Source organism: Vidua chalybeata, chromosome 1 (assembly GCF_026979565.1).
Source record: "Vidua chalybeata isolate OUT-0048 chromosome 1, bVidCha1 merged haplotype, whole genome shotgun sequence".
NCBI lineage: Eukaryota > Metazoa > Chordata > Aves > Passeriformes > Viduidae > Vidua > Vidua chalybeata.
The window spans coordinates 45953184-45980137 of record NC_071530.1 but is presented as its reverse complement, the minus strand read 5'-3'; the positions used below and the strand labels follow the sequence as shown (position 1 = coordinate 45980137).

General features: G+C 40.6%; 2 protein-coding genes across 3 annotated transcripts; one reads left to right on the top strand and one right to left on the bottom strand.

Moving 5' to 3' along the window:
- Positions 1-92: 92 nt before the first annotated feature.
- LOC128784625 (uncharacterized) lies at positions 93-12387 on the bottom strand. The gene is made up of 6 exons (XM_053936444.1): positions 11893-12387; positions 9141-9301; positions 6525-8423; positions 5428-5553; positions 3459-3584; positions 93-246 (listed from the first exon to the last, which is right to left on the bottom strand). Exons 2-6 carry the CDS (start codon positions 9286-9288, stop codon positions 113-115), a joined length of 2433 nt encoding a protein of 810 aa, XP_053792419.1. The 5' UTR covers positions 9289-9301; positions 11893-12387; the 3' UTR covers positions 93-112.
- Positions 12388-12680: 293 nt separating this feature from the next.
- Positions 12681-26593, top strand: KBTBD2 (kelch repeat and BTB domain containing 2). 2 transcript variants are annotated; one of them, XM_053938308.1, is made up of 4 exons: positions 12681-12699; positions 19904-20432; positions 23289-23454; positions 23875-26593. In XM_053938308.1, the coding sequence occupies exons 2-4, from the start codon at positions 20263-20265 to the stop codon at positions 25408-25410; spliced, it is 1872 nt and encodes a 623-aa protein (XP_053794283.1). In that variant the 5' UTR covers positions 12681-12699; positions 19904-20262; the 3' UTR covers positions 25411-26593. The 2 variants fall into 2 exon arrangements, with proteins under 2 accessions (XP_053794283.1, XP_053794277.1); XM_053938302.1 differs by lacking the exon at positions 12681-12699 and adding an exon at positions 12718-12905.
- Positions 26594-26954: the final 361 nt, after the last annotated feature.

The window sequence follows — 26954 nt, the reverse complement described above, 5'->3', positions numbered from 1 at the left end:
TGAGTCACTGGGCAGTCAGTCTGGCTGCAGTGGGAACCAAAGCTGACACGTATGTGCATCTGCAAAACTAAATATCACTGTGCCTTAGTTACCTGGCTGAATAAACAAGAGCCTAGGCTTGAACTCCCAGCCTTTTAAATGCAGTTTGTACTTCACCGCCTTTGTGAAGCATGGCCTTTTGACTCATTGGAACATTGCTTTCAGCTGTAAGCCAGTTAAGATGCAATCCACGAATTGTCCATGCTGCTGAATGGAAAAAGAGCCAAGTAGAAGATTTAGTTTTAAGGTCACAGGACTAGTACTGTTAGAGTAGAATACATTGCATATGAATTTATCAAAGAATTATTTCTTGAACCCTGGAGCATTCATGCATACTACATTAAGTATTGGGCATAGCATGGGTACAGTACAAGATCTAACCAGTTAAAAATATCATTTGTTGTCAGACAAAGAGCTAAAGCTATTTGAGTTTTTTACACTCAAGAGTGTAAACTCTCCTACTGCTACTCCCTCATGTCCTCTCAGGAGCATCACCAGGCCCTAAATTGCTTCTTGCACCTGAGTAGAAATCACAATGAGTAGTGCAAGACCTGTAAAAGGATGACCAAGATGATAATTTGGAGTACCTGTCAAGTGTTACCCATTCCCAAAAGTAAGAATGCCATCTGATTGTGAAGTCATGAATATTCCTTTATAAGATAAGCAGCAAAAGATATAGCTAAGGCTATCAACAAAAATGGGTGTTAAAAAGCTCCATGCTTGAATTCCTCATTTTATTCTTTGGTGTTCTGGTGCAGAGATTTTGTGCAGCACAGAAGCTAAATAAGAGTTTTTAATGCATTTCTTTTCTTTCATTGCTTTAAATAAAAAGGAGTTGAAAACTTGTTATCACAATGACTTCTCTAACAGCTTGTGGTAAAGGCTGTAGTTACAGCAGAACTTTAAAAATTAACCAGGTGGTATTAAAAATAATAGAGAGGATCAGTTGGGTAGGGAAACATCAGTACTCCTCACTAAGAGGGAAAACTGTAACTTCAGTTACAGGTCAAACTAGTAATAGGTAGGCACAAAACCTGAACAGTCACAGGAAATGCTACTTTTATCCATGTAGCTTACTCTAGGGCACAGACAGAATAAGAACATTGAGAGGAGGCAAAATACAAGTTCTGTCTGTCCATTCACCCCACCCTTTTTTAAGGAAACCAGATGTTTGTTTCATGGGGTTTTTTTGGTGTTTTTTTTTGTTTGTTTTTTGTTTCCCTGTTTTCTTCACTGATGCTATCACTTTATTTGCAAATCATTCAAGACTGGCAATAGCATATTTATTCTTCTCACACAGTAATAATAGCCTTCCTAGACATGGGGAAAAATTACATATTTTTGAGCTATCCACCTCATCTAGATCAGTCTGTTACTATTATTCCTAAGACAGCTCAGCACAGACCTAATTTTATTGTCTTAGTTCTAAAAAGAGAATTCCAGGGACAGTATCAGCTGTAAGTCATAGGAGTCATCAGTAAGAAGTCAGAAAACAGGACACACCACAAAAAACTTCTGTTTTACCTTTCAGATCCATATCTCAGGGTCTCTATAAAGGACTCAACAATCTCCAGAGAAAAAGGGGAGAGGGAAGCATCACATCGATAAATTGCTTTAGTTTTAGTCCTCAATCATGAGAGTAAGATCTGAGGAACTGCCTTGAAACTTTGAAACAGCACTTGACTTTATACAGCTGTAAATATATTCCTTTACATTCTGACAAAAATAAATCCAGCTGATAGAAAAGGATATTGTACTTATGCCCAGATCATATGACTATGAGATGACATGGGCAGGCTTCACAAACCTGCAGAGTTTAAGGACAAGGCAGCAATAGCTGTCATGCTATAATAGCAGTTGTGCACATACATGGCCATCAAGTTTTTTTGCTACTGTGTAAAGATGGAACACAAGAAGTCTCAGAGTGCAATTCTATGAAATTTATTATTTAAATAGTGGATGTGCTAGTTATAAAAAGGTGACTTTGGTGTTAAATACTTCATTCCATTTTAATTGTGTCCTCAGTCTTCACAGTGTCACTTCTTGCCCTTTTAGACGGAAGAGCAACTTACAAAATATACAGGAGAAAAATCAAATCTTGGATTTATACAAAAAAACCTTTGGTTCCTCCCCACCCCCCCGCTGCCCTTCTGCCCCAATATTTGCAATTATCTTTTTTTAGAGAGGGACTTCCTTGTTCCATGCCCTAAAGGTAAAAAAGAAAAAAAAAAAAAAGTTATGTATATATTTCACCTCCAAACTATGTCAATTTGCTTCTAAAAAAAGACTAGATATCAGTGATTGTCTCTTCCTATTGCAGGCACTGATGGTTGATATTAGAATTATATACTCAACTTTCCAGATAGTATAAAATGTGCATGAGTGGTTTTGGACTTCAGAATATCCCAGCATTACAGATAAGAGCTCCATATGAAGCTCATATCACATTCTCAGTGTGCTCTTATAATTACATTGTTGAAGGTATCCAAGAAACATCGGCTATTTCTGGGGAAAATACAAGAAGTGTTTTGGGATTATGCAAGTTTCCTGGATGCTTCTACTAAAAACTAGTCAGCACTAAAAGGTTTAAGACCAATGTTCAAACAGTCTGGCTTCAGGACTGATGCAAGTTTTCACTAGTAAGATACTTCAGCCTAAGTTTGTTTCCAACCTTCCTTACGTTTCCAAGTCTAATCCTTTGTCTATTATATGAGAGAGAGAGAGAGAGAGAGAGAGAGAGAGAGAGAGAATCTTTGACTCGTGTATTTCGTGACGGAATATTTGGGTTCATTTTACTACACTAACTTATTCTTTTCCAGAAGGAAAACTGATCTTTCAGATAGCTTTTTGTATCTACTGATCCTTTTCCATTTATAACCGTTTCAGATTCACACAAATGCATAAAAGAATGTGTTGCTGACTCAGTTCATTTTGATTTTTCCCTGTCTTCTTCCAAAATAGTCAGAAGTTCCTAATCCATAAAGTTGGCTATCTTAAGAATTATCTATATGCATTTGTGTTGTATCAAATTACAAATCATTTGGGCTGAGGCAGATGAGCAGCTTCAATAAAAGCATATACTGCAAAGTGACACAGGACCCAGCATTTTAAAGAGACAGTACAGCAGTCTGAAGAGCAACTGGACTAAAACAGCAGGTTTTGGTGTGGATTTCCTCCCCTATCCTTACATTAAACAAAGAAGGAACCTAACCTGGTCAAAGCTACACTAGCATTCATAGCAAGGTAATTAAGTGCTTAAAGTTTAGCTTCCCCTCCACCTTTTCTGCAAACATATCCTGAACTCTGCGTATTTCACAAACTATCCAACATCCCTGCAGTTCAAACCAAGAAAGATTAGTCCCCAAGATAGAAAAAATGCTTGTAACAGTCATTTTTGTAGCTTGTCACTGTATACCAACCTTTGTGTACACTGTGTTCAGGCAGCTCCCACATTTCTACTTCTTCCACCTCAGGTCTCGTGTGTCTGCGTTTTGAAGGTGGCTTGCCCATTCTTTTCTTCTTTGGTTTAATCAAAGGTGGGCACACTAAATAACAAGATACAATGGTGTTATTTCTTCAATGCATAGTCTTAAGGCAAATTTAACCATGTCTTTCACCAGCTGGTCTGTAGTGTTCCTCTTCTTCCCTCTCTTTTTTTTTTACCCATTTTACATAGCAGATAAAATTGACACTACACATGTCAAGCAAATCTTATACATCTACAGCATTTAATCACTGTCTAACCATAATTCTGGATGCATTGTATTTTGGGTCATAATTTGGATAGGTGTTAATGTGGTAAAAAAGGAACCAAGTACGTTGGATAAGTCTGCCTTAGTTCACTTTTCAAGTGTTCAAGACTAGTTGGTGCTGTCCAAGTGACCTAATTCACCCACTGTCTTTAAAAAACTTCAGACCTGTGAAGTTATGCGCTACAAGTACACTGCTCAAGAAGTCAAATTTAGTGCATGATATTACTGCTAAAGCCATATATCTTGTTTAGACAAACCTCCTTACTTGCAGGGCACTTTAATTTGAAAAAGCAAATATTAATATAGGCAATATTTTTAAAGAGGATGTAATTTTAATAGCACTTCTGAGTCATCCACTGGCACAAAGAGCATTCAGAAAACACCAGTTCCTGCTTCCTAACACTGAATGTGATGACTTCTTCAAAGTATCTGGGCTAGAAACAGAGGAAGAGTAAGCAAGGAATAGACCAAACATCCTGTTTGCTGCACCATCTATGAATTCAAAGATGCAGAAGAGACATGCTGAAAGTTAAAGGTAATTTACAGTCATTTTAGAACTATTACCATATTTTTATACATTGTTGTAGTGGAGCCAAGAACAATGCTGCGAAAGCAAAACATTTTCAACTCTTATAGAGCATGCTAGCATTAAAAACCAAAACCCTGCAACAATGAAGTCTGCATATAGAAAGCCTCCAATGCAAGAGGCAAATAATCCCAAACCCAAATACGCTCTAGCAGGAAAGCAGTGCAGAGAAAGAACTAAGGAAAACATTTTGTCTACTTGGTTATTGATAGAGGAAAGCTCATGTATATTATCAGTGAGCTGAAGAGACGCAAATCACTATAAGATAGCCTCACACCCCATTATTTGATAGACTGATCCTGAGATACTTGAAACACATAATCCAGGAGAGTGGCAAAGCCCACACTACAGCAAATTCTGTAGCTGTTCCAACAGCACCTACACTCAAACACCTTTGCAAAGCATCAAAACAAGATCTGAACTCCAAGTAAGACATTAACTATAAAGAAGAAAAAAAACCCATTCTGCTTCATGAGCTAAGAAACTGTCTAAGCTATTACTTTGTTAAAATAACTGATTACTTCATCTTTTCCTTAACTAGATCACAATGATTTGCACTCAATGATTCTTTAGTGGTGTCAGGGCAACTGTTGGTCCATGCTAATTTTTCTGAGCATTGGCATATGAAGCTACCACATAGAACTCCCTACATGTTTTACTGATCAAAATTAGGAGATACCACTGCATATGCTATCAAGAGGAGCATTATCTGTATAAAGAATTAATATTACAGTTTATGGCAGTAACAACTTGACACAAAAAAGGCTTTGCTTTGGCCACATCAAAGCATTTAATGCTTTGATTTCCTATAAAATTACCTTTTAAAAATCCCCAGAAGTATCTCTGATACACCCTTACTACCCTGTTTCCGTTTGAGAAGGCTATAAATATATCCAAGATACACCAACTGACAGGCATTTTATCAATATCAAAGCAACAAGGATTCACTTTATTGTTTTTAAATCTAATGCAACTATCACATGCTTGCTATTTTGTATCATATCCTTCCGGATGTTCCTTAAGAACAAAAACACGCAGAGAAAATTGTACCTTGTTCTTTGCTCTTTGCCGGGGGTGAGAAACTACCACGTATTTGGCTGGTAAATCTGGGTTTAGCACCACTTCTAATCCAGTACTCTTCAGGTAGTATCCCCATGTTCTCTCTTAACAGCCTTCCTAATTAAAATTTTAAAAACATTAAGGTCAGTATTTAGTCTTGGTAATGCTGGTGTACTGTTTGATCCACAAGCCAGAAAGTAAAGCCAGCTGCTGGATCTGATTGTAGGAGTCTGTTGAAATAGCAACAGTTTTCTGGAGACTGCACTTAACAAAAATTATAAGACACATTAAGTGTACAGATTTTGAACAAAGAAAATACAGTTTAAGAACACTAAGCCTGCTATCAGAAGTAAATCACCCTGTTTTGGTTGGAAACTCTACTAAACAGCAGCCACCTACTGTAGTGACCATATAACCAGTTGTAAACTGATAACTCTTCTTATTCTCAGTTTACATGAATCCAATTTCTAAGAGGATCTACCTTGGAATAAATAAGATGTCCTTTCCCAGGTCAAATTTAATACCGTTTCACACCAATCTTCTGAATTAGCAAAACTATTTTTGCTAAGAGAACAGCAGCTACAATTAAAAAAAAAATTGTTTGACTCCTCTACTGCAGGAAAGTTACACAGGGTATATGTCCACCAGATTATAATGAACTTAATTCTGTTTAATGCACCCAGCATTAGTTTGTGATAGGAGAGTCAAACTGTATAAACTTAAATGCAGAGCTTCCAAGATATTAAGCAACAGTAAATACATAATCCAAATTACCTTAAGCTTTACAAATTAATAAATTGCCACTAATGTCAGAGAGTTAAGTATATCATATCTAACACAAAGGAGAGCTTCTGCATTATTCTCTGCTGGCTGTAAAAATGCAGAGTCCTTATGCAGTAGCTAAAAAGTTGCAGCAAACTTCCCTCTGCATCAGAAAAAGTATTCTGCAGGACTTCCGGCTCTTGGCCAAATTTGAAGCTACAACATGCTCTAATCTTCCCACTAGTTTAGGCTACAATATGAAACTGCAATTAGGTGTTCTTTGTGTATGCTACTAATCAGCACTTTGTCCTTAGCAATTAGCTCACCTCCCAAGAATTTCCGTAGCATTCGCTGGCGTTCAAGTCCTTCTCTTCTTGTCATAGGTCTCTTTCTTCCATAATACCCATAGTCACTGTATACAACTTCATCTTGTTCTCTCTTCTTTGGCTTGTAAACTATACCAATGTTTTCAACAAGCCCGCTCCTAGTTTTTATTTTCTCTTGAGCAGGCCAGCTAATTAATTGTGCTGGTACAGCATTCTTAGATGGTTTCCAAAGCACTCTCTGGCCAACTTGGTAGAAATTTCCTTTACTTGGCCTCAAGATGCCATATGGAGGGGCTTCTTGAAAGAAATACTCAATTTCCTCCATGTCATCATCCTCATTCTCCTCATACTCATCCTCTCCATCTTCATCTTCCTCTTCTCCCTTCACAGAATATTCTTCAGAGTCCTCAACTTCTGACAAACTCTTAGTTGCTTTTTTGTTGGGCGAATCAACTTCTTTCCTACTAGAGGACCTAGAAAGGGCTCCCAGCTTTCTACCTTTGCTGTAAGTCTCTTTGATCTTTGCGTTTGAAGAGTTGACATCTTGGTCATTCAGGCTGTTCACCTGCTCCTTTCCTACCACTCCATCTACATTAGGGGATCCACAACTATTAATTTGCTCTTTCTCTAACCCCTCTGTACTTTTCTGAAGAGTATACATGCTTTTCTGAAGCACATAGTCAGGCACAAAATAAGACACGGAGGCATTATCAGTTGATGAGCCTTCCTCTCCAGAAGACATGTCATCAGAAGACAGACTGATTACACTTCGACGCTTCCTTTGTGGGAAACAAGCAGTGTAGTTTGCATCCGTACTGTCCAAACATGCCAGCCAGCTGCTAGAGGGAGCAAACTTCTCAATTGATTTGTCACACCAAATACTTTTTTCTGTCTGACTTTCATTGGTTGCACTGTGGCTTAAAATCAGCTTTTTCTGCTGAAAGTCACTCATTACCTCCATATTAGATGGAAATAGTCCTGTTTGTTGAATAAAGCTGGGCTCTTCTTGAGAAGTTTTCGATCCTGCTGACCTTTTAGTGCTAGATTTCTTAGCTATTACCACTGGTTGATCTACACCAACAGATCTTGCCAACTCTGTGATTTGTACTGCCATGGTTTCACCTGGGGGGGATTTTACCATATTTTCTGCATCCAGCTTCACTTCATTATTTTGGACATTTTTCTCTTGCACAGCTTCAGCACCCTGTTTGGAGGTGACAACAGCTTTTCTCTTATCTAAGGAAGCCCCTGGCAGCATATTCTCCCCTTCATGAGGGCCATATATCATGCCTTCACATGAGCTAATAGAAAATAAGTCATGAGGCACTATGTTCTCTGGAACTGGTTTACCACCTGCCACATCATACAATGGGATTGTTTCTTTAAAGGACTTCCACAGCTGAATAGCTGGAGAGCCATTTCCATAGTCTATCCTCACTTCTTTCTTCTCAAAGGCATAGCTTCCACTAGGAAGATTTCTATACTGTGTAGGGCTGGCAGGGTTCTTATTATGAAACTCTCTGTCTACCACAATAGAAGAGCCAAATGAATCTTGTTTCTCTGAAGTATTTTCAGTCTCTATACCTATACTAGGAGAAACACAGGCTGTATTTCCTGCATTACAACCTTTTGTTCCTGTACGAATATCTTGATGCGCTTTTTGCTTGTTTTCAGGCTGTCTAGGATCAGTCTGTGTTTCTTTTGTCTCCATTTTCTTCCCAGGGCTATTATAATGTCTAAATCCCGTTGCATGATAAAATGCAGGGGAAGGTGGGGCAGCATTAAAATAAGGCCTTCTGTTAATTCTTACATGCACGGGATGCCGTGGAACAAAAAATCTAGGGTACTCATGAAGCGCAACAGAATAAAATGGAAAATATGGATTTCCACTTCGGAAACCTAGACATTGGTGACAAAAAGAAAAGACAAATATAATCTTTCTGAAATAAGTCATCCTGAATCATATTTACTTGCATTGACAGGGACAAGATCAGACACATCTGTAAATAAGACATGCCACCTTTCAATGCTTAGAAGCAAATCTGGTGCAAAACCAGAGAGAGTTCTTTGTTAGGGAATAGTTTATCTCAATATCTACACTTTAACCAGAGCTTGAGTTCATCCCTTGGGACATTCATGAAGTTGTTTTCTGTGCTTTTTTGGCTATTTCACAGACTATTGGTATAGCATTGATTTTGAAAAAGACAGCTCCAGATAGAAATTCACATAGGTATAGCACTTACAAACTGTATCTAACAATATTTTTCTTATTTTCCTAAGCTTACATTTATCCATACCTATCATGGATGCACATGTAGAATTCATATACACTCACAAATATTAATTGCTAAGTATATTCTGGAAGGCTGTGTCTGCAGGATGACCATTACTTAGTATTTTGCTTAGCTTCCATTCACCAGAAGCAGATGCTTTCCACCACACAAGCTACATATTTAAGGCAGAACTGATGTAGTGTAACAGTTTCCAAAAATCTGATTTATTAAGTATTAGTTAAAAATCTCAAGAGGCTCATTAACACAGATGCTGCAAGAGTGGAGGAAAGAACTACATAACTAAGTAAGCAAAGATCCCACAGAGAGCTGCTGTTTACCTTACCTGGAGCAGGTACGCAGTATGGACTGTATGCATGATTGAGGTACCATGGATTTGGATAAGGCTGTTGAGCTGATGACTGTGCATAAAAAAAGAGTCCTGGGTGGTTTGTGGAATATGATCCACTTCCTGAAGTTGAGGCAGTATTCATTTTTCTTTAAACACTGAAAGAGAGAAGTAATCGTTATCAACCACTTTAAAAACTGCATGACTTAATTATTTTTATGCTCTGTCAGAATTTAGCAGACATTCCTCTCCCTGCCCAAAGAAAACATGTCCTTCCAGAAGAAAGCTGCTGTCTTCCAAACAAAGTAACAAACTGATATGCTATCAAGGTCAAATATTTCAGTTGGGCTTTGCTAAGCAAGCTTTTGTACACAGCTCTCAATATTAGTCCTTCAAGGCAACCTTGTAACATGCTCTAAACCTACAGAACTTCAGTAGTCTTAGATGCATACATCTCTATAAGCAGTATCCCAGCTAATTAAATAAAAATGCCTTCACTGAATTAGCCTTGAGCAAGAGGCCACACACACACAAAGGGAAAAAAAAAAAAGCTTCATACAATCAGACATTTAATGCTTCATGAAGAAAACGCTTCTTAATACTAATGCATGTGTTGTTACACATTACAATAAGAACTCCATTAATTCAGGATTTGTACTTTATACTATACTTAAGAACGACAGCAAACTAATGTAGTAAACCAAGTATTGCAGTGACACCCTGCTTCCTACGCTTAAACCAAATGATAGGTAGCAAAAACAACCCCACCAAAATCCTTATGCATTAGTTTGCATTCAGAACCATATAAAATTCACAAGACAGAACTTCCTCCCACAGTTAGATGTCTCCTCAGTTAACTAATACTTGCAAGCAATACAACACTATCACACATAGCTTATAAGCAAGACTATAAGAAATCAGAGAACACAGAAGCTTAACTCTTTAGAAGACTCAAGCACTTCAAAGTTGCAAAAAAACCAAAATTATTTTGAGACCTGTTACAAATTAGCACACAGTTCAGCCTAGAGTTTCAGAATGCCTTAGAAACACCGGAGCCCTCTTCCGTTTCCATGTAGGGTGGCCTGTGCAGCTCTTGAAAGCACCAAAAAGTCTACAGACTTCCTCAGGCCAAAGAATTACTTTGACCTTTGAGAAGTAGAGTGGTGCAGAGAAGGGAGAAAAAAAACTCACAAAAACAAATCACCAAACAAAACCCCCTACAAGAACTAAGCTATTCCTCCCCCCTTATAGCCCCAAAACCTAACGTCCAATAATGATGATGATGATGATGATGATGATGATGCTGCTGCTGCTGCTGCTGCTGCTGCTGCTGCTGCCGCCGCCGCCGCTGCTGCTGCTGCTTACAGCCCAGCAAAAAAAACTAACCATGTCCTCTTTATGGCAGGCAGCTGCTACTTGTCCACTCCTCCTCCCACCTGAGGCTCATTTAACAGTGATGCAGGGAGTGTTTTTCCATCATTGTGTGGGAGGAAAATCAAAACACAAGGATAGGAATAGTTGTAAAAGCCTTCAGCTGTTGTACAGAAAGCTGGCAGTCTCATCTTGCAGATGTTTAAGCTGCATCTCTAAGTAAATGTGGTATTTCCCTTTTATAATGTTGGAAATTACTTTTTTTTTTTTTTTTAGGAAAGGAAAAAAAGGGAAAGGGAATCTTTTAATTCAAACTGCAGTTAAAAACACTTCTTTCAGGAAAAAAAAAAAAAAGAGAAGACACAAGGCCAAGTTTACATTTATTTTCAGGGTTTACCAGTTGTTCAATACTGACTAAAAGGAGCAATGCTCTTCCATCCTAACATGGCTGAGGGGGCTGACAAATGTAATGTTATTTCCATATGAACAGAAGAAGCACTTCTTCCCATACAGTGTACTCCACCATGTGTCATGGGAATTTATGAAATGTGAAGCTGCAATTTGACTCTACCCTGCCTTTTTACAGGAGGTGAGACTCTGAGTTGCTGCTCTGGAACTGCACATCTCCAAATGAGGGACTATTAGTACAGGGGCAGGTGGAAGGAGAGGAAAGCACAGTGCATGTGCTATGCAGGCTGGTGAGTGGTTAGGGAAAAAACAAGGGGGTATGGATGCTTAGAGATTCTTTGTGTTCCTGTGTTGGGAAGTTCCCAAAATTGATGTGGTTTTTTTTTTCTGTAACATTCAGATTAAACATGTCCTTTGTACCAAAACACAAACTATAAAATGTTTGGGAAGGGTTACTGATCCATTCCTTGCAGACCTTCCCAGCCAAAGCTTGTCCTTTCCACTGACAGCAGCTCTTGCACTTTGTATGACTTGTAGTGACAGGACAAAGAGCAATGGGTACAAAGTGAGATGGGAAATTTAGGCTAGATATTAGTAGGAAATTCTCGATTGTGAGGGTGGTGAGGCTCTGGAGCACACTGCCCGAGGACTTTATTGAATGCCCTATGCCTGGAACTGTTCAAGGCCAGGTTAGATGGGGCTTTGAGCAACCTGACCTAGTGGGAGGGGGGCAACCACACCTGTGGCAGGGGGTTGGCGCTCGATGGTCTTTAAGGTCCCTTCTAACCCTTAACATTCTATGACTCCATGACTTGTCTGGTATGTTTTAAATCCCCAGCTCTGCTCTGCATCCATCATACTTTCACCTTTTTCCATTGGTGGATGGATCCAAAGAGAAATAAAGAAAATAAATAACACTGGATGGCTTTTAAAAAGGTGTATGTTCTCAAGATTTTCCTTTCTCTCATACCTCCCTTCAGCCTCCTGTAACCCTGTCAATTCCTTCCATCCCAGAGTAAGCTCCAGTCTCCACAAACCTCAGGTGAACTATGCTTTTAGGGCAGCAAACCCACACTTTGCCAAAGGACATTCCAGGATTCCAGGACGGCTGAAGGACAAAAGGCAGGCCCCAGGGGGAGAGGACCCAGCTGAGTGTTAACCCTGAAGCCCACGGGCCTCCAGGTTGCAGCAAGCCTGGAGCGCTAGTCCTGTGAGGAGCTGGTGTTGTTAGAAAAGGAGAAAAGGAAGCTCAGGGTGGACTTTATGGCTCTCTACAGGTCCCTGAACGGAGAGTGTAGCCAGGCGTGGGCCGGGCTCTTCTGCCAGGCTACCAGCGACAGGATGAGAGGAAACGGCATCAAGTTTCGCCACAGGAGGTTTAGGTTGGACATTAGAAGGAATTTCTTCACAAAAGGAGCGATTAGACGTTAGAATGGGCTGCCCACGGAGGTGGTGGAGTCACCGTCCCGGGAGGTGTGTAAGGGAAGACTGGATGTGGCACTCAGTGCCAGGCTCCGGCCGCAGGTCGCGCCCGGTGATCCCGGAGGCCTTTCCCGAGCCGCTGGATTCTGTGACTCTGCGAGCCGCTGCTCCCAGCAGAGGGCGCGGGGGCCCCGCTCCGTCCCGCGGGAGGCGCCGCTGCCGGGCCAAGCGGGCAGGGGGCGCTCGCGGGCGGGAGAAGGGACAGGAAACCGGGGGCGGGCCCGGCTGCCCCCCCGCGCCGCCGCGCCTCGCATGCGCAGACGGGGCGGGCGCGGCGCTCCGTAACGGCGGGCGGGTGAGGAGGAGGGGGAAGGGGAGGGGGAGGAAGAGGTGGGGGGGCGGCGGCAACGGCAGCAGCGCCTGCGCGCCCAGGGGCCGCCGCCGCCTCCGCAGCCTGGGAGAGAGACCGGATCCGCCGCCGCATCCTCTTCCTCCCCCACCGCTTCCCCGCGGCCGCCCGCGGTCGGGACGGCCAGGCACGAGAGGAAGCGGCGGTCGGAGGTTTGTCCGGAGCGGAGGGGTGGGAAGGGGAAGGATGGCGCTGGTGGCGGCGCTCCCGCGCTCGCGTCCCGCCACGCTGCGGTCGCCGGGCCCTTTCCCGTCCCCGCGGGGGGAGCGGCCGCCCCGAGGAGGCCTCGGTCCCGGGGGCGCCCGCGGGGGCTTTGCGGCAGCCGCTCCCCCCGCCCGGGCGGGCGCGGCTCCCGCCCGCCCCCTCCCACCGCGGCCGCTCCCGCCCGGCGGCCGCGGCCCCGGGCCCGGGCCCGCCGGGCACCGCCGGAGGTGGCAGCGGGGGCCGTCTCCGCGCCCTCGGGCAGGGCCGGCTCCCGGGAGACCCGAGAGGAGGAGAGGCCATCGGGATCGTTAAGCCCGGAGTGCGGCGGTGCTGGAGGAGCGGGAAGGTGCTCCCTTCCTTCTGGGGGAAGCAGGAAAGGGATTAGGGCTGTGGAGGGACGGGACGGCGCACCTGAGCATCGGGGAGAGGGAAGAAATGTGTTTCCTCTCCCCTAGCCCATCATCGCCGCGTCCCGCAGGCGGGAGGGGGCCGCGACCGCGGGGCTGTGATGGGGGATCGGGGCGTAGTGGGGCTCCTCCTGGGCTGAGCAGGTGGGGATGTCTGAAATCTGGGTGTTTGTGTTGGCAGCGCTCGGAGGGACACGCGCTGTGAAGTCTTGGAAGAGAACAGCAGTGTAGTGGCATTGTCGTTCCTTGTAGCTGCCCCTGCGTTCCCTACTCTTCCATCTAGTTGTGCATAGGTACACTATGGGTACCTGCAGTGACCAGGGTGGGCTGCCGTGGTCGTATGTAGCTTTAAAGAGTCACATAATTCTTAGTAAGCTTTTCCGGACTAAATAAACACATAGTATCGCTTTGACGTTAGTCAAATTTTCCCGGCGTTTACCATTATTTCTGCTATGAAACGGGGTACATACCTGCTGCTTTTGAAATAACTTTAATTATGATTTAGAAATGGATTTGTGCTGTACTTGGCGTGTGCATTTTTAGAGGTTTTATTGCAAAGCTCCAGCTTGGCTTTTCTACATCATGTACATCTACTTTGTGATCATAAAGGGCCCGAAAGGCTGTGTGCTATTCTGAGCTCACCTAAGGCTGTAGCTACATGAATTTTGTTCAGATGATGTATTTCAGAGATTATTAAAATGCACACTGAGTATAGTTCAGTTTCTCAGAAATCTGTCTGAAGGAATAGATAACTTTTCGTGTTTAATTTAATTACCTTAAATACTAAATGTGTACATCAAGTATATATACTCAATATCTACATCAAGTAGTCTCACAATTTGAGTATAGGTGTCACACCTTTTTCCAAATTGTTTTTGTGTGTCGAGTAGAGAGGCCCTTTATACTCCAAGATGTGTAAGCAGTGTCTTTCAGAAACAGTCCAAAGAGGAAGAAAGGCTATTGCTGCTTATTTAATATTTTTGACTACATTTTAGACAGATGGTTGTTGTTGTTTTTTCCTTTGTTTTGGTCATGTGATTATGAAACAGACCAGAACTGGTGCAAACCCTAAAATTTCTCTTTCTTGGTTTAGTGACTGTTGTGCTTTGAGAATAAATTTTATATGCGTGAGTATGATATCCAATATAAGACTTAACCTTTCAGGAACTAACTTACAATTAATTAAGCTACATTAATGACTAATTAATTTCTTAATGTAGAAATGCTTGAATTTTTAGTTAAATGTCATATAGTGAATATTTAAGAAAATGGCACGTGCTTTTAAACTGGAATTTAAGTTGTTGCATAAAACAGACTAGCTTCATTAATGTACTATTCAGAGAAAAAGAAAATTGTGTATATAGGATACATTGCTGGATCTTACTGGAGACATCCATGGCCCACTTTTTTTCAAAGGTTAATTTTCCAAAACAGGTCGAGTCTTCCACAAAACAGAAACACCCTTGGGGATGGAAACTACCTGTGCTCAGCGTAGAAGTCCAGTTGCCAATTTAAGCTGTTGGTTTATCATGTCATAAATGCTAATTTTCTTTCTGAGCAGGTATTTCCTTTAGTGTATAACTTCCTTTAGGAGTAGAAAAACAGGAGTGCATTGTGACCAAGCATGTTGTTAACATGGAGTCTTGACACTTCTAGTCTCTAGTTTCTGTGTAGCTTCAGAAAACTCACCTACCTCAAAGTTGTAACTCACCTCCCAAGTGTGATACATATGGAAAATAGTAGTTTCCAAGTCATTTTCAAGATAACATTGTAGGACTACACCTTTCCTTGTTTTTAGTGAAATTTCACATTGTTGCCTTATTAGAATCTCCTTGATGTCCTCAATTTTCTGGACTTCTGTGCTATCAAAGACACCTTTGATGGCGTTAGAAGAGAGGAAAACTTCCAAGTCTGGAACTGCTTCATCAATTACCTATTTCTTTCTCACTGCCAAGGACACAAATTTGATACATTACTCAAGAATCTAGAGCTTCCAACTCCTTTTTTCTTCTTTAATTCCTATCTTTGAGATCTGTTGGGCTGGGTGTGTCGATTTACATAATTGATTCTAATCAGTTTTAGTACTCACATTCCCCCTTGCTATTAGCTGGTATGTTAAGTTTGAAACTGGTTGGTTTGTAACTCAGAATATCCCTCATAGTAACCAAGTGTTGAAGTGCCTGAGCTGGGCACTGTGTTGCTAGCTGGGAGGATTGCTATCTCCACACACCAAGGCTTGTGTAGTTTGGCTTACGGTTGTTTGGGTCTAAATTCTGACCTTTTATTATGTTAAAAGTAGTGAATGACTTACTTCTTTAGATGTGTTTTTACGTGTGATTTGTATGAAGCTGTCCTTGGATGAAAATAGGATTTTGATCAAAAGTAATATTTAAAGTTTGGTTTTTGTTTGTTTGGGTGTTGTGTTTGGGTTTTTTGTTTTGTTTTTGTTTTTTTGGTTTGGTTTGGTTTTTTGTTGGGTTTTTTTTTTTGTGTGTGTTTTTTTTTTTTGTTTGTTTTGTTTTTTTTTTTTTTTTTTTTTTTTTTTTTGGTTGGTTGGTTGGTTGGTTTTTTAATTAGTTAAAACTAGATTAAATAAATTGAATGTCCAGGGAGATAAGTTTGGGTTGTTGGGTTTTTTTTTAAATTTTCTTCCAGACATGTGACGTGTATTTTTTAAAGTGTGAATTGGAGTTAGTGAAGTTAGAATTCAAGAGGTATTTGATGGCTGAAGATGCAGATGGGAACCTATGACACTTTCATAGGTCTTTTACATGTTTCCCACCATTTTATGGGAAGTTAGGCATCTAATCTGACAGACTAATTAATGGGATTTTCAGAAGGAATCAGAATCTCTAAAAAAAGAACCCCAAACAAAAGATGCCTATATATCTTTTGCCTTTCTTATAATTTGGGTGGAAAATAAATTAATTTTTTTTAATAAGTCCAGTTAAAGACTATTATATCTATGTATCTGTTTCCCTACCAAATTGGAAATAGTCAATATACCTATTCCATGTTACACACTGAAGTATAGTGCCACTGCCATGTATGTAGTGCAGTATGTATCTCTATCAATCTTTGCCTGACCTCAGAAAATAAACAGATTCAAGGAAGGCAATTAATAGCCTATCCCATAACTCATTAACATTTGATGACTAATTTTCCGAATGGTCTCATTCAGATTTGAAGTACATGAACAAGTATTAACAAGCCACCTCATTAAAATTACTTAACCGAAAAGGAATAATACTTAAAAACAAACCTCTTATCAAGGTGTTACTTAATGTTGCTCTCCAGCTTCATAGGGAGGTACTTTATATCACCCGGTGATTACATGGTTTCATTTTCAATGTAGCACCCTGTGGCCTTCCAGCAGCTACCTGCCAGTCCTGTTTTGGATAGTTGGTTTCCAAGAAACTGCCCAGAACAAAATGGTCACTCCTGGGACATGGTTGAAAGGGAAAGTCTCATTCCTAGAACTCGTATTCAGGGATTATTTTTATTCTATCGGAATTTCAGTTCAGGATATTAAGCTAACTTTAGCCATAGATCTTTTAATCCATAAATGAGAAGTGTCCACTGCTGCACCATTGTTGGAACTCCAGCAGACAATAGTGCATCTGTAGACATTTTCTCAAGTCCACAGTTTTTTATTTATCTCAGATCCAATGACTGTATGCCAACCAGGCACAGCGCAAAGAGAGAGATGTTGGGTTGGGACTAGCTAAGCCTCTTGCTTTCCTCCTTTGGAAGTACATGGCTTTGGACAAGCTGCTTTTTATTTCAATGCCTCTGTTTTTTGGCCTCAAAGTAAGGAGAGTATCTCCTTTAAAATTGTCTTGAACTCTCCAAAGAGGTGTGAGAGAGGTAGGTAATCTTGGATGATTTTCCAGGCACTAAATGATGTTACTACCACTTATCCTAATGTTTTGAACAGATTCAGTTCTCTTGGGCAAATGACAATATAAATTATGGCAATTTTGGACCAGTAATTCAGAGATCCTTGATGTATTTATTTCCATTACAAGAGAATGGGATGTGAGTCCTGACTTTCCAACAAATGCAAAACTTTGTTCTTTAACAAATGGTTACTGTTGGCAGCAAAACACAGTATGGATGTGGAAAACAGGAATTGTGTACGTAGCATGTTCCTACCATGTGCACTTCCCTGGAGTACACGACAGATGGTTTTCTGTAAACCAAAGGCTCCAGCTTTGTAAATGTATGGTTCAAAGGTGATCCACATCACATAAATGTTCTGCAACAGGATTCCTGTCATCTCCTCAATCTTTTCTGCTACTGAGGGTCGTAGTCAAATGTTCCAGTTATTTATAGTAATTAATTTCACAGTTTCAACTTGTCTTCTGCTGAACAGGTCTGCTTTTTCAGTTATTGACTGTCAGCAACTTTCTGCCAAAAATGTCTTTAATCTTACTAGCAGGTGTGTATCAATTTCTTCATGGCATTCTTGACTTGTTCTGGTACCTAATGACTGAACCAGTGCATATTTTCTTTTTTTCTTCCTGTTTCTGAAGAAATATTCTTTATAATTACATCAGAAAAGGAAGTTACGGTATCAATGAGTTCTTTTGCTAAAGCTTTGTGTTACTGATGCTCTGCCTAAACAGAGCTTAATCCACCAGCTTGTATTGTTCTTGAAACTTTACTCCTAAGCCAGGAAAAACAATGCTGTAGAGAGACTTGGGATACCAGCAGAGCCACAAGCTATTTATTTCTGTGGGTCTAACACACGTAGGGAGTCTGTGTGTCTCTGTAGCTGTTTAAAGTTCAGTGCAAAATCTGTCAATGGATTGGGTTGCATGGTGAGTTGTTCCCAGAGTACCAGGAGGGTGGGCAGTAGTGCGGAGACGAGATGCACACTGTCTTGGAAAGAAGCTGTGACCTGAGGCAGAAGGTCATGCTTTAGAGGAGCAGTATCTCTATATCCTTGATGTATTTATGGTTTAGTGACATCAGAGGTTACCTGAAACTTGAAAGTCTTCAGTCAAGACGTGTGCTAGTAGCACACAGTAGTATCTACTCGTTCCCCCAAGTATCAAAGCCTTTTCTGTTTTCCTTAATTAACTGCCTTCAGCAGTGAGCATTGAGTTTGACTAGTTGGACTGTTTTCCAGTTAAACAACTGGGGAAAACGAAGAGTTTGACATTCCTGTTTGTGTATATTTATCACTGAAAAAGGAAAAGGTCAGGGACACTAAATTAGTAGTAATTAAAGTGGCATTAATTAAGCATATCTGTTTCAAGTGACTGAATGTTGAAAGACAGCTGTTTCTGAATTGTATTACAGGCAGGGCTGTGTTGAAATAGTAGATCTTCAGTGTGGCTTGCAGGTATTTCTACTGTCTTGGTCTTACACTAAATCTTATGTTTTTGTGTGGAATTTAAGGAATGTCATTTCACACAAGTTGTTTCTGCATTCTCTGTTCATCATGAACTGTAATGATAGCAATATCTTAGACACAAGACAAACATGTCCTGATTATTCCTCAGTTTTGGAATGCAGAAGAACGTTGCAAGATTAAATAAATCTGGAAGCATTTGATAGCTGTGGTACTCTGGTGCCCATTGTGATGGTAATTTTACTGTCACAACTATCCCATTCTTAATTAGGTTTTTGTGTTCAAGTGGAAGATGAAATAAAACCTGACCCCATTTTTAAGAGAAATGTCCAAACAAGATAATAGACCTTGGCAGCCACTGTAGATGTTTTGAGACTTGCTATTCCAGTATCCCTTTGCTCCTATTATTTCCTTCTTTTTCTTTTCTCCTGTCTGCAGCAGTGAAGCTTACCTGGCTGTATGGAAATTACTCAGAAGGAAAAACAAGGGACTGTGAAATATTAATAGGTGAAGCCCTTCTGCATGGAGCAGATGAATTTAATATGCACTAGAAATATAGACTTTTAGGGGTTTTTGGTTGTTTTTTGTTGGTTTTGTTTTTGGGATTTTTTAATCCTTAGTGTTAGTTCTGCTTCATCTCTACTAGAATGCCAAAGGTGAAATAAACAGGCTGATAATGATGTTGAGAGTTTAGCTGGAAAGTGATGGAATGTTAAAATTACTGCATTTCTATTTTTAGTGGCCTGGTATTGGTAAGCTTTCAGTAGACAAAAACAAAGAAGCAGAAAAACTTGCTGTTTAATGTAGAAATGGGGAAAAAAGTGGCTATTTTACCATTGGTTGAATGAAGTTCACAGGTGTACTCAGTGGGAAATCTGGGTAATTCTTTGAGGAGGAATGAAGTCTTAGTGAACCTTTTTTAACTCCCTAGCCTTAGGAGCTTTGTTGACAAATAATTTTCATGTGAGTCTAGGTCATATGAGAATTAATGTACACTCCTCTGCTTTTCATTTCTCTTAGATACCTTTGTTGTTTAAATTCTTTTCTTAGAAGGGTTTTATTGCAAGTAACGAAGGACTAGTTTAGAAATGTTTATTAGACAATTACTTCTAAGAGGTAACTATGAAGGGTTTTCCAAAATGTGCTAATGTGTAAATTAATTTTATTTTCCTGCTTTCAGTCAGCCAAGTGCAGCCACTGATCACGAGATGTTACCACAAAATCTACCTCAGACTTCACTTTTGTTCATTCAGTTGCTGCGTCATAGATCTCAACGGGAGCTCTGCAGACACTCTTGAAAGTCTCTGAACAGATTGGGACATCAAGTCAAAGCATGATGACCTAATAGGAGGTCAAAGTCTGAAACATTGATTCAGCAGTTCAAGATAACACTGCCCTTTTTATCAGTATCACTTCTGAAGGCTACAGACCTCCTGCCATTTCTTTCCTGGCTACTTCAGAAACACTCAACAGACCTTTCTTTGGTGAAGAGATCTTGACTTTTCTCTCTGGTCCTGGAAATATTAATGGAATACAGTCATGTCTACCCAGGACGAGAGGCAGATAAATACAGAGTATGCTGTATCCTTGCTGGAGCAGTTAAAATTCTTTTATGAACAGCAGTTGTTAACTGACATAGTGTTGATTGTTGAGGGCACTGAATTTCCCTGCCATAAGATGGTTCTTGCAACGTGCAGCTCATATTTCAGGTAAGTATTCAAATGCTATAAAATATGTGGTACCTGGTTTTGAGTGTAATAGTAATTGATTGACAATGTCTTACAGAGTTTTAAAGATCAGTAACTTAAGTACAAAACCTAAATATCCTTACTTTCCAACACAGAGTAAAATAAAATTTCTGGCTTCCTGGGACTTATTCTAGATATTTACTGTAGTTTCTACATTGAGTGTAGGGAGAAAATCACAGTTGTGATGGTGGCTTATTTTCTTTAGGGAGTTAAATGAGTCTGAATAATTAGTAAATTTCTTATTCTTCACACTGAATCTTTAAAATACTTAATCAGTTTTTATTTCCCAAGGTAGGATAACAAGGGATTATTGAGACTTGGCTGTAGGAATTCCATTGTCATGTTTAACTGCAGTTTCTTAGTAGAAGCATCTGCTAAAAGTAGGGATTGCTGTGCAAGTTCATGGCCTTTTTTTTCTGAATCATCTGGTTTTCCCTGCTCAGCAAAGCTGGAAACTCTTCCCTTGCCTGAGTGTTGTGACAATGCAAGTGGAGTTTTTCTGTGTGTGGTTTGGGTTCTTAGTTTGTTTCATGGTCCCCCCAAGATACTATTGAAATGTTTAGTTCAGTAGCTCTTGTTTTCCAAATGTCCTGTTTTTTGTCTCTTAAAAGATTTTTATTAATAAGTTACGTTGAGTGCTACCACTTTTTGCAAATGACTTCATAGTAAGACCTGGATGATGAGGCACCATGAGTTTTCTGCAGTGATTAATCATTTTTGTTGGCAACATAGTATAATTAATCTGCCTGTCTGGAAGGAATTTTGAAGCTTGAAACTAGTCTGGGTGACATCCGAACATGTTCTACCTTCCTGATGCATTGTGGAGGGATTATAACTTTTCTTTGCTGTTTAATCACTGGAAAGTTTACAAATTTGCTTTTCCTGAGACTGGCTCACTATACAGAACACATCCAAGATGTTTTCTCTACTTTGGCTCCTTTCTTGTAGAAAACTGTGGAAGGATTAATTTATTACTTTTACAGAAATTTTTGTCCCTGCTGGCATTTCTGTTTATTTTTTTCATCTCAGATGAATCTGATCCACTTTTTAGCAACAAGTACTGTGTGATCACTAGATAATAATTATTACCATTGGCCCTGTACAGATGACATAGTTCCAACAATTTGTAAAATAACAGCCACTGAAAATGTAGCCAGATTTAATGTGGGTGGTTAATCATAAGGTTGGAAAGCTGTCATGAGTCCACCCAGTGTACAGCATCAGAATGTGCAGTCAAATCTCTTATTCATATGTGTTTGTTTATTATTTATGGAATGAGGTTTTGGCACTGGTTAAAAGAAGTATCAAACTTGTGGTTTTGTCATATTCTGTTTTTCTTCTCTACTTTGGTTTACAAAAAGATGCTCAGCTTCCTAAATTTAGCTTTATTATGAAAAATTGATAGCCCTGAAGGAGGAGGAAGAAAAGCAAAGCATCTTTCTGTGTGATCCAGCCATTGTGTGTGATTGCAGCCAGCTTACCTTCCATCTTTATGTCTGAAAGATGTGCAGCCCTGCTCCAGCACAGGCTGCTCAGCAGTGTGTGAGCAAGAGCCAGAGCCTCCAACAGCTCCCTCTTCCTTTCTGAGGAGTCTCTCTACCCTCTTGTACTTTCTTGCTTATCTTTAAATAGCTGCACAGCAAGTTAATAGTCATTTAGTCAGTGATCCCTCCTAAAATGCAAATTGCCCTGAGTTAAGGAGCTTAGAAGAAGACAGAGAAATGGGGATGCTATACTTGTATCAGATGCTTTCTGGAATGGCTTTGCTTAGGGAGTGTATCTCCATGTCCCCTTCACCTCTACAGCCAGAAGCAGGACTAAAAGGTGCACTCACTGCCCCTTCTAACTTCTCTCATGCCTGGTTTCCTAAAAAAAAAAAAGGTGAAATAAATATAAAGAGCCTTGAACTGAATTTTTAGCACAACCATAATAAATACCAAACCTGAATCAATATAAAGCTCTTGAAACCAATGTTCCCTGTTTTAAGAAAATTGACAAGTACATGGCTTGTAGTACCAGATTGCAGTTAGTTCTTAACTGTGTTACAGTTAAAATACCAGAATGGGCAAGAGGTGTGTAAAGCATTAAGGAAACAATAATCATGTTTTAAATTGCCCTTCTAGTCTTCTTCAGGAAAATGTAATAGAAATACTCACTCTTTTTTTTCCTAGATTAGATCTGATAGGTTTTTATGTTATTGATTTTTGCTTGCAAATTTGAAGTTTACTGCATGTTATGATGAATGGTATATAAGAAATAATTCATAGAGTGCTAGTCTTTGCTCCATTTCTTCTCCTTCCAGAGGAGCATCCTTTTTGATATGACTTAACTCAGTCCATTGCATAAATCTGCTTCTTTTGTTTTAGAATCTAAAATCTAGCTGTGTATGTTTCAGCAGTGTTTTCTAGAGGATGTTTCTTCCCTCTTATCACCTATCATAGAAAATATTTAAATTGTGTCATTAAAAATCCAAAATCAGCGCTGTCTGTTGATTAACACAGAAGGGTTTTTGCATGAATATAAAGTATTTCTGCAGAAGGCACTGATGTTACTGTTTTAATGTTCAGTCCAAATGTGTTATCGTAAAGAGTAGATGTCAGCCCAATACTGATAGGTGGCATACTTGTCTCTCTCATTCATGTGGGTCTCTCATATAAAGACACATAAGGAATTGGAGATGATAAGGGCCCTAAACACCTGTGAACAGGCCTGCAAAAGGACTGTTCACCTTTAGGAGTGTAATCGCCAAAGGCTTACAGGTGACTGTTTAAGATTACTCACTGCTGATCCTTGTCTTAATATGTGTGTTTCTCCTAGAGCAATGTTCATGAGTGGGCTGAGCGAGAGCAAACAGACACACGTACACCTGAGGAATGTGGATGCAGCCACTCTGCAGATCATCATCACTTACGCATACACGGGTAACCTGGCAATAAGTGACAGCACAGTAGAGCAGCTCTATGAAACTGCCTGCTTCTTACAGGTAGGAAAGTTTAGAGGAGGAAATAACAGCTCCTAATCTCTGAACCACTTTATTCTTGTTAAAAGATCTTTCCTCTTTAGTCATTTCAGAACATTTTTGCTCTGTTCGCTCTGTATAAACAGCAGGTGCTTGGCAAATTTGCTTAATGTAGCCACCCTTCCTTGCATGACAGTCCCTTTGGAAGGCTGGAAGTAAACCAGTGCACTACTAACATTTAGAAAATTCGTTTTGCCAGCAGACATAATCATGTTGTGTACTTGGTCTGTATGAAGCAGTTGAGTGACTCACTGCTGTATTTTTTGTATGTATAGTATTCCATGCCTGAACTGTTCAACACCCGACGCAGGTACTCCATGTGCTGGTGCTACATGAAAGCATAGACTGTATGTGTAATACTTTGTGTGTTTCTTTGCATTACAGGTAGATGATGTGTTACAACGATGTAGAGAATATTTAATCAAAAAAATTAATGCAGAAAATTGTGTTCGTCTATTAAGTTTTGCTGATCTCTTCAGCTGTGAAGAGTTAAAACAGAGTGCTAAAAGAATGGTGGAGCACAAGTTCACAGCTGTGTACCACCAGGAGGCTTTCATGCAACTGTCACACGATCTACTGATAGATATTTTAAGCAGTGACAATTTAAATGTGGAAAAGGAGGAGACAGTGCGTGAGGCTGCTATGTTATGGCTGGAGTACAACACGGAATCACGCTCGCAGTATTTGTCCTCTGTTCTTAGCCAAATCCGGATCGATGCACTTTCAGAAGTAACACAGAGAGCCTGGTTTCAAGGCTTGCCACCTAATGATAAATCAGTGGTGGTGCAAGGACTCTACAAATCGATGCCCAAATTTTTCAAGCCCAGACTTGGCATGACAAAAGAGGAGATGATGATATTCATTGAAGCTGCTGCTGAAAACCCTGGTAGTCTTTACTCTTCTGTCTGTTACAGCCCACAGGCAGAGAAAGTTTACAAACTCTGCAACCCTCCTGCTGACTTGCATAAGGTTGGGACGCTGGTAACTCCCGATAATGACATCTATATAGCAGGTGGGCAAGTTCCTCTGAAGAACACAAAAACCAATCACAGTAAAAGCAGCAAACTCCAGGCTGCCTTCAGAACTGTGAATTGCTTTTACTGGTTTGATGCGCAGCAGAACACTTGGTTCCCCAAGACGCCGATGCTCTTTGTACGCATCAAGCCATCCCTGGTGTGCTGTGAAGGATACATCTATGCAATCGGGGGTGACAGCGTCGGTGGGGAGCTCAACAGGAGGACCGTGGAGAGGTATGATACCGAGAAAGATGAGTGGACCATGGTCAGCCCCCTGCCCTGCGCGTGGCAGTGGATCACCGCCGTGGCGGTTCACAACTGCATCTACGTCATGGCACACAACTTGATGTACTGCTACTTCCCCCGCTCGGACGCCTGGGTGGAGATGGCAATGCGACAAACAAGCAGATGTTTCGCCTCAGCTGCTGCTTTTGGTGATAAGATATTCTATATCGGAGGACTGCATATTGCCAGCAATTCTGGGATAAGGCTTCCCAGCAGTACTGTGGATGGGTCTTCTGTAACAGTGGAGATCTACGACGTGAATAAAAACGAATGGAGGATGGCAGCCAGCATCCCTGCCAAGCGCTTTTCCGACCCGTGCGTCAGGGCCGTTGTCATCTCCAATTCCTTATGTGTCTTTATGCGAGAGACCCACATGAATGAGAGAGCCAAGTATGCCACCTATCAGTATGACCTGGAACTCGACCGCTGGTTCCTGAGGCAGCACATATCGGAACGCGTGCTGTGGGACTTGGGGAGAGACTTCCGGTGCACTGTAGGAAAGCTGTATCCATCTTGCCTTGAAGAGTCCCCGTGGAAACCTCCAACGTATCTCTTCTCACCAGATGGAGCTGATGAATTTGAGCTGGATGGGGAGATGGTTACTTTACCACCTGTATAGCTCTCAGATTAGACTGCACAACTGAGTCTGTGCTCAGTTATAAAATAATAAAAGAAATAAATGGCTGTGAAAGAACAGGTCTGGGGACAGAAATCTCAGAGGTGTCTTTCATGAGTTGTATTTTTATGCCCTACCTAACACTTGCCGCCATTCAGTATGAATTAGTGAAATGAGCAGGTATGCTTCCATAATCTCAAATCCTATTATCAAATAATTGAGAAAAATATATGTATATCATGAGCTTGAGCATCTGACTTGTCTAAAAAATTAATTCTAGTTCTATAAAGTCTCGGTTCAGGAAAATTAGCTTAAGAAAAAAAGTAGTTATTGTTTCTAGGATGATGTCACAACTCTTTTGAAAGTATCTTCCAGTTGCATTTGAACTACTTCTGGATATTCTACTTAAGTGCTAGTTATATAATTGTCAGTGTGGCCTAATTAAAGGACTGTGCTGCACTTACTAATATCTATGTTGGTATAGTAATGCCATTAAAAGAAAAAGAAACAAATCCCATGGATCTACACCTGTGGTAGGAAGGGTAGATCTTCCATTGTATGGTAACATGCTGGGTAAAATGACTGCAGGTTCAGTCAAGCTGTATGATGAGGTGCATGTATTCTATTTTCACTAACTTATACCTGTCTATTTAGAATACAGGTCTTCCAAGCAGCTGGTAGATTACCAGGTGTGGACTTAAGTTGCTGGGCTTGCAATAGGAATTGCCAGCCTTCATAGTGCGGGTCTATGTGGGGCTTTAATCAGTAAATGCCTCCACATTCTGTATTACAGTAACATTGGCTCATGTATATTACTTCCTGCTGCTGATGTATTTTTCCATTGTAAAACAAAGTTTTAGTGTGGATTAACCAGGTCTTTATTTTCTGTTAATTTAATAACAAGCATTACTGTAGTGTGATTGTGTATAGATATCCCTTAGCTGTCAGGTTTTTTACTTTGGGGGGGAAAGCAAACTTCAGGAATATCCTGTGCTGTGTGTGCAGGAGAGCAGATGCCTAGTGCTGCTCTGGCATTAATCCCAGGAACCACTAGCAGTAGCGGGGTGCCGCCAACCTAACATGAACACAGGTGCTTCATGACAAACCTTACTAGCATGTTCAGCTGCATCATGTTCTGGCACTGTATTTTGAATGACATTAATTTATTAAAAAAGACTGAATCCAATTGCCTGAGTGTGCTTTTTGGGTGAAACAAATAGAGCTGTGCCACCCTCCCACCACATGCACATTTGTAGCAAGTAGCTTACTGAAGGCAGCTAGAAATAGTTAAGCTGCAAAAAGCCTGGAGATGAGTATGTTGAGTTGATTCTGCTTGCTACTACTCAGCAAAAGCTGAAAAATAGGTATTGAAGTCAAACTGAGGATTACAAACTGAAGACTGGAATCCCCTGCTATCATTTTTGTAAATCAGCACCACTCCAGTCATGATACAAATTCTGCCCTACTGAAAGCGAAGAACAGCAGGCATTAAGGAGGAACATTTCCTGTATGTTCAGAAGATGGCAGACCTATTTTCAGTCTTCGGT

Excerpts from the sequence above, each read along its gene's own strand:
- LOC128784625 (XM_053936444.1), bottom strand. The coding sequence starts at position 9,288 with ATGAATACTGCCTCAACTTCAGGAAGTGGATCATATTCCACAAACCAC. Across the intron at positions 5,554-6,524 it reads GCTACGGAAATTCTTGGGAG|GAAGGCTGTTAAGAGAGAAC; the intron begins GTGAGCTAATTG and ends AATTTTAATTAG. Across the intron at positions 247-3,458 it reads TGAACACAGTGTACACAAAG|CAGCATGGACAATTCGTGGA; the intron begins GTTGGTATACAG and ends TTTTCCATTCAG.
- KBTBD2 (XM_053938308.1), top strand. The coding sequence starts at position 20,263 with ATGTCTACCCAGGACGAGAGGCAGATAAATACAGAGTATGCTGTATCC. Across the intron at positions 20,433-23,288 it reads ACGTGCAGCTCATATTTCAG|AGCAATGTTCATGAGTGGGC; the intron begins GTAAGTATTCAA and ends TGTTTCTCCTAG. Across the intron at positions 23,455-23,874 it reads AAACTGCCTGCTTCTTACAG|GTAGATGATGTGTTACAACG; the intron begins GTAGGAAAGTTT and ends TTTGCATTACAG.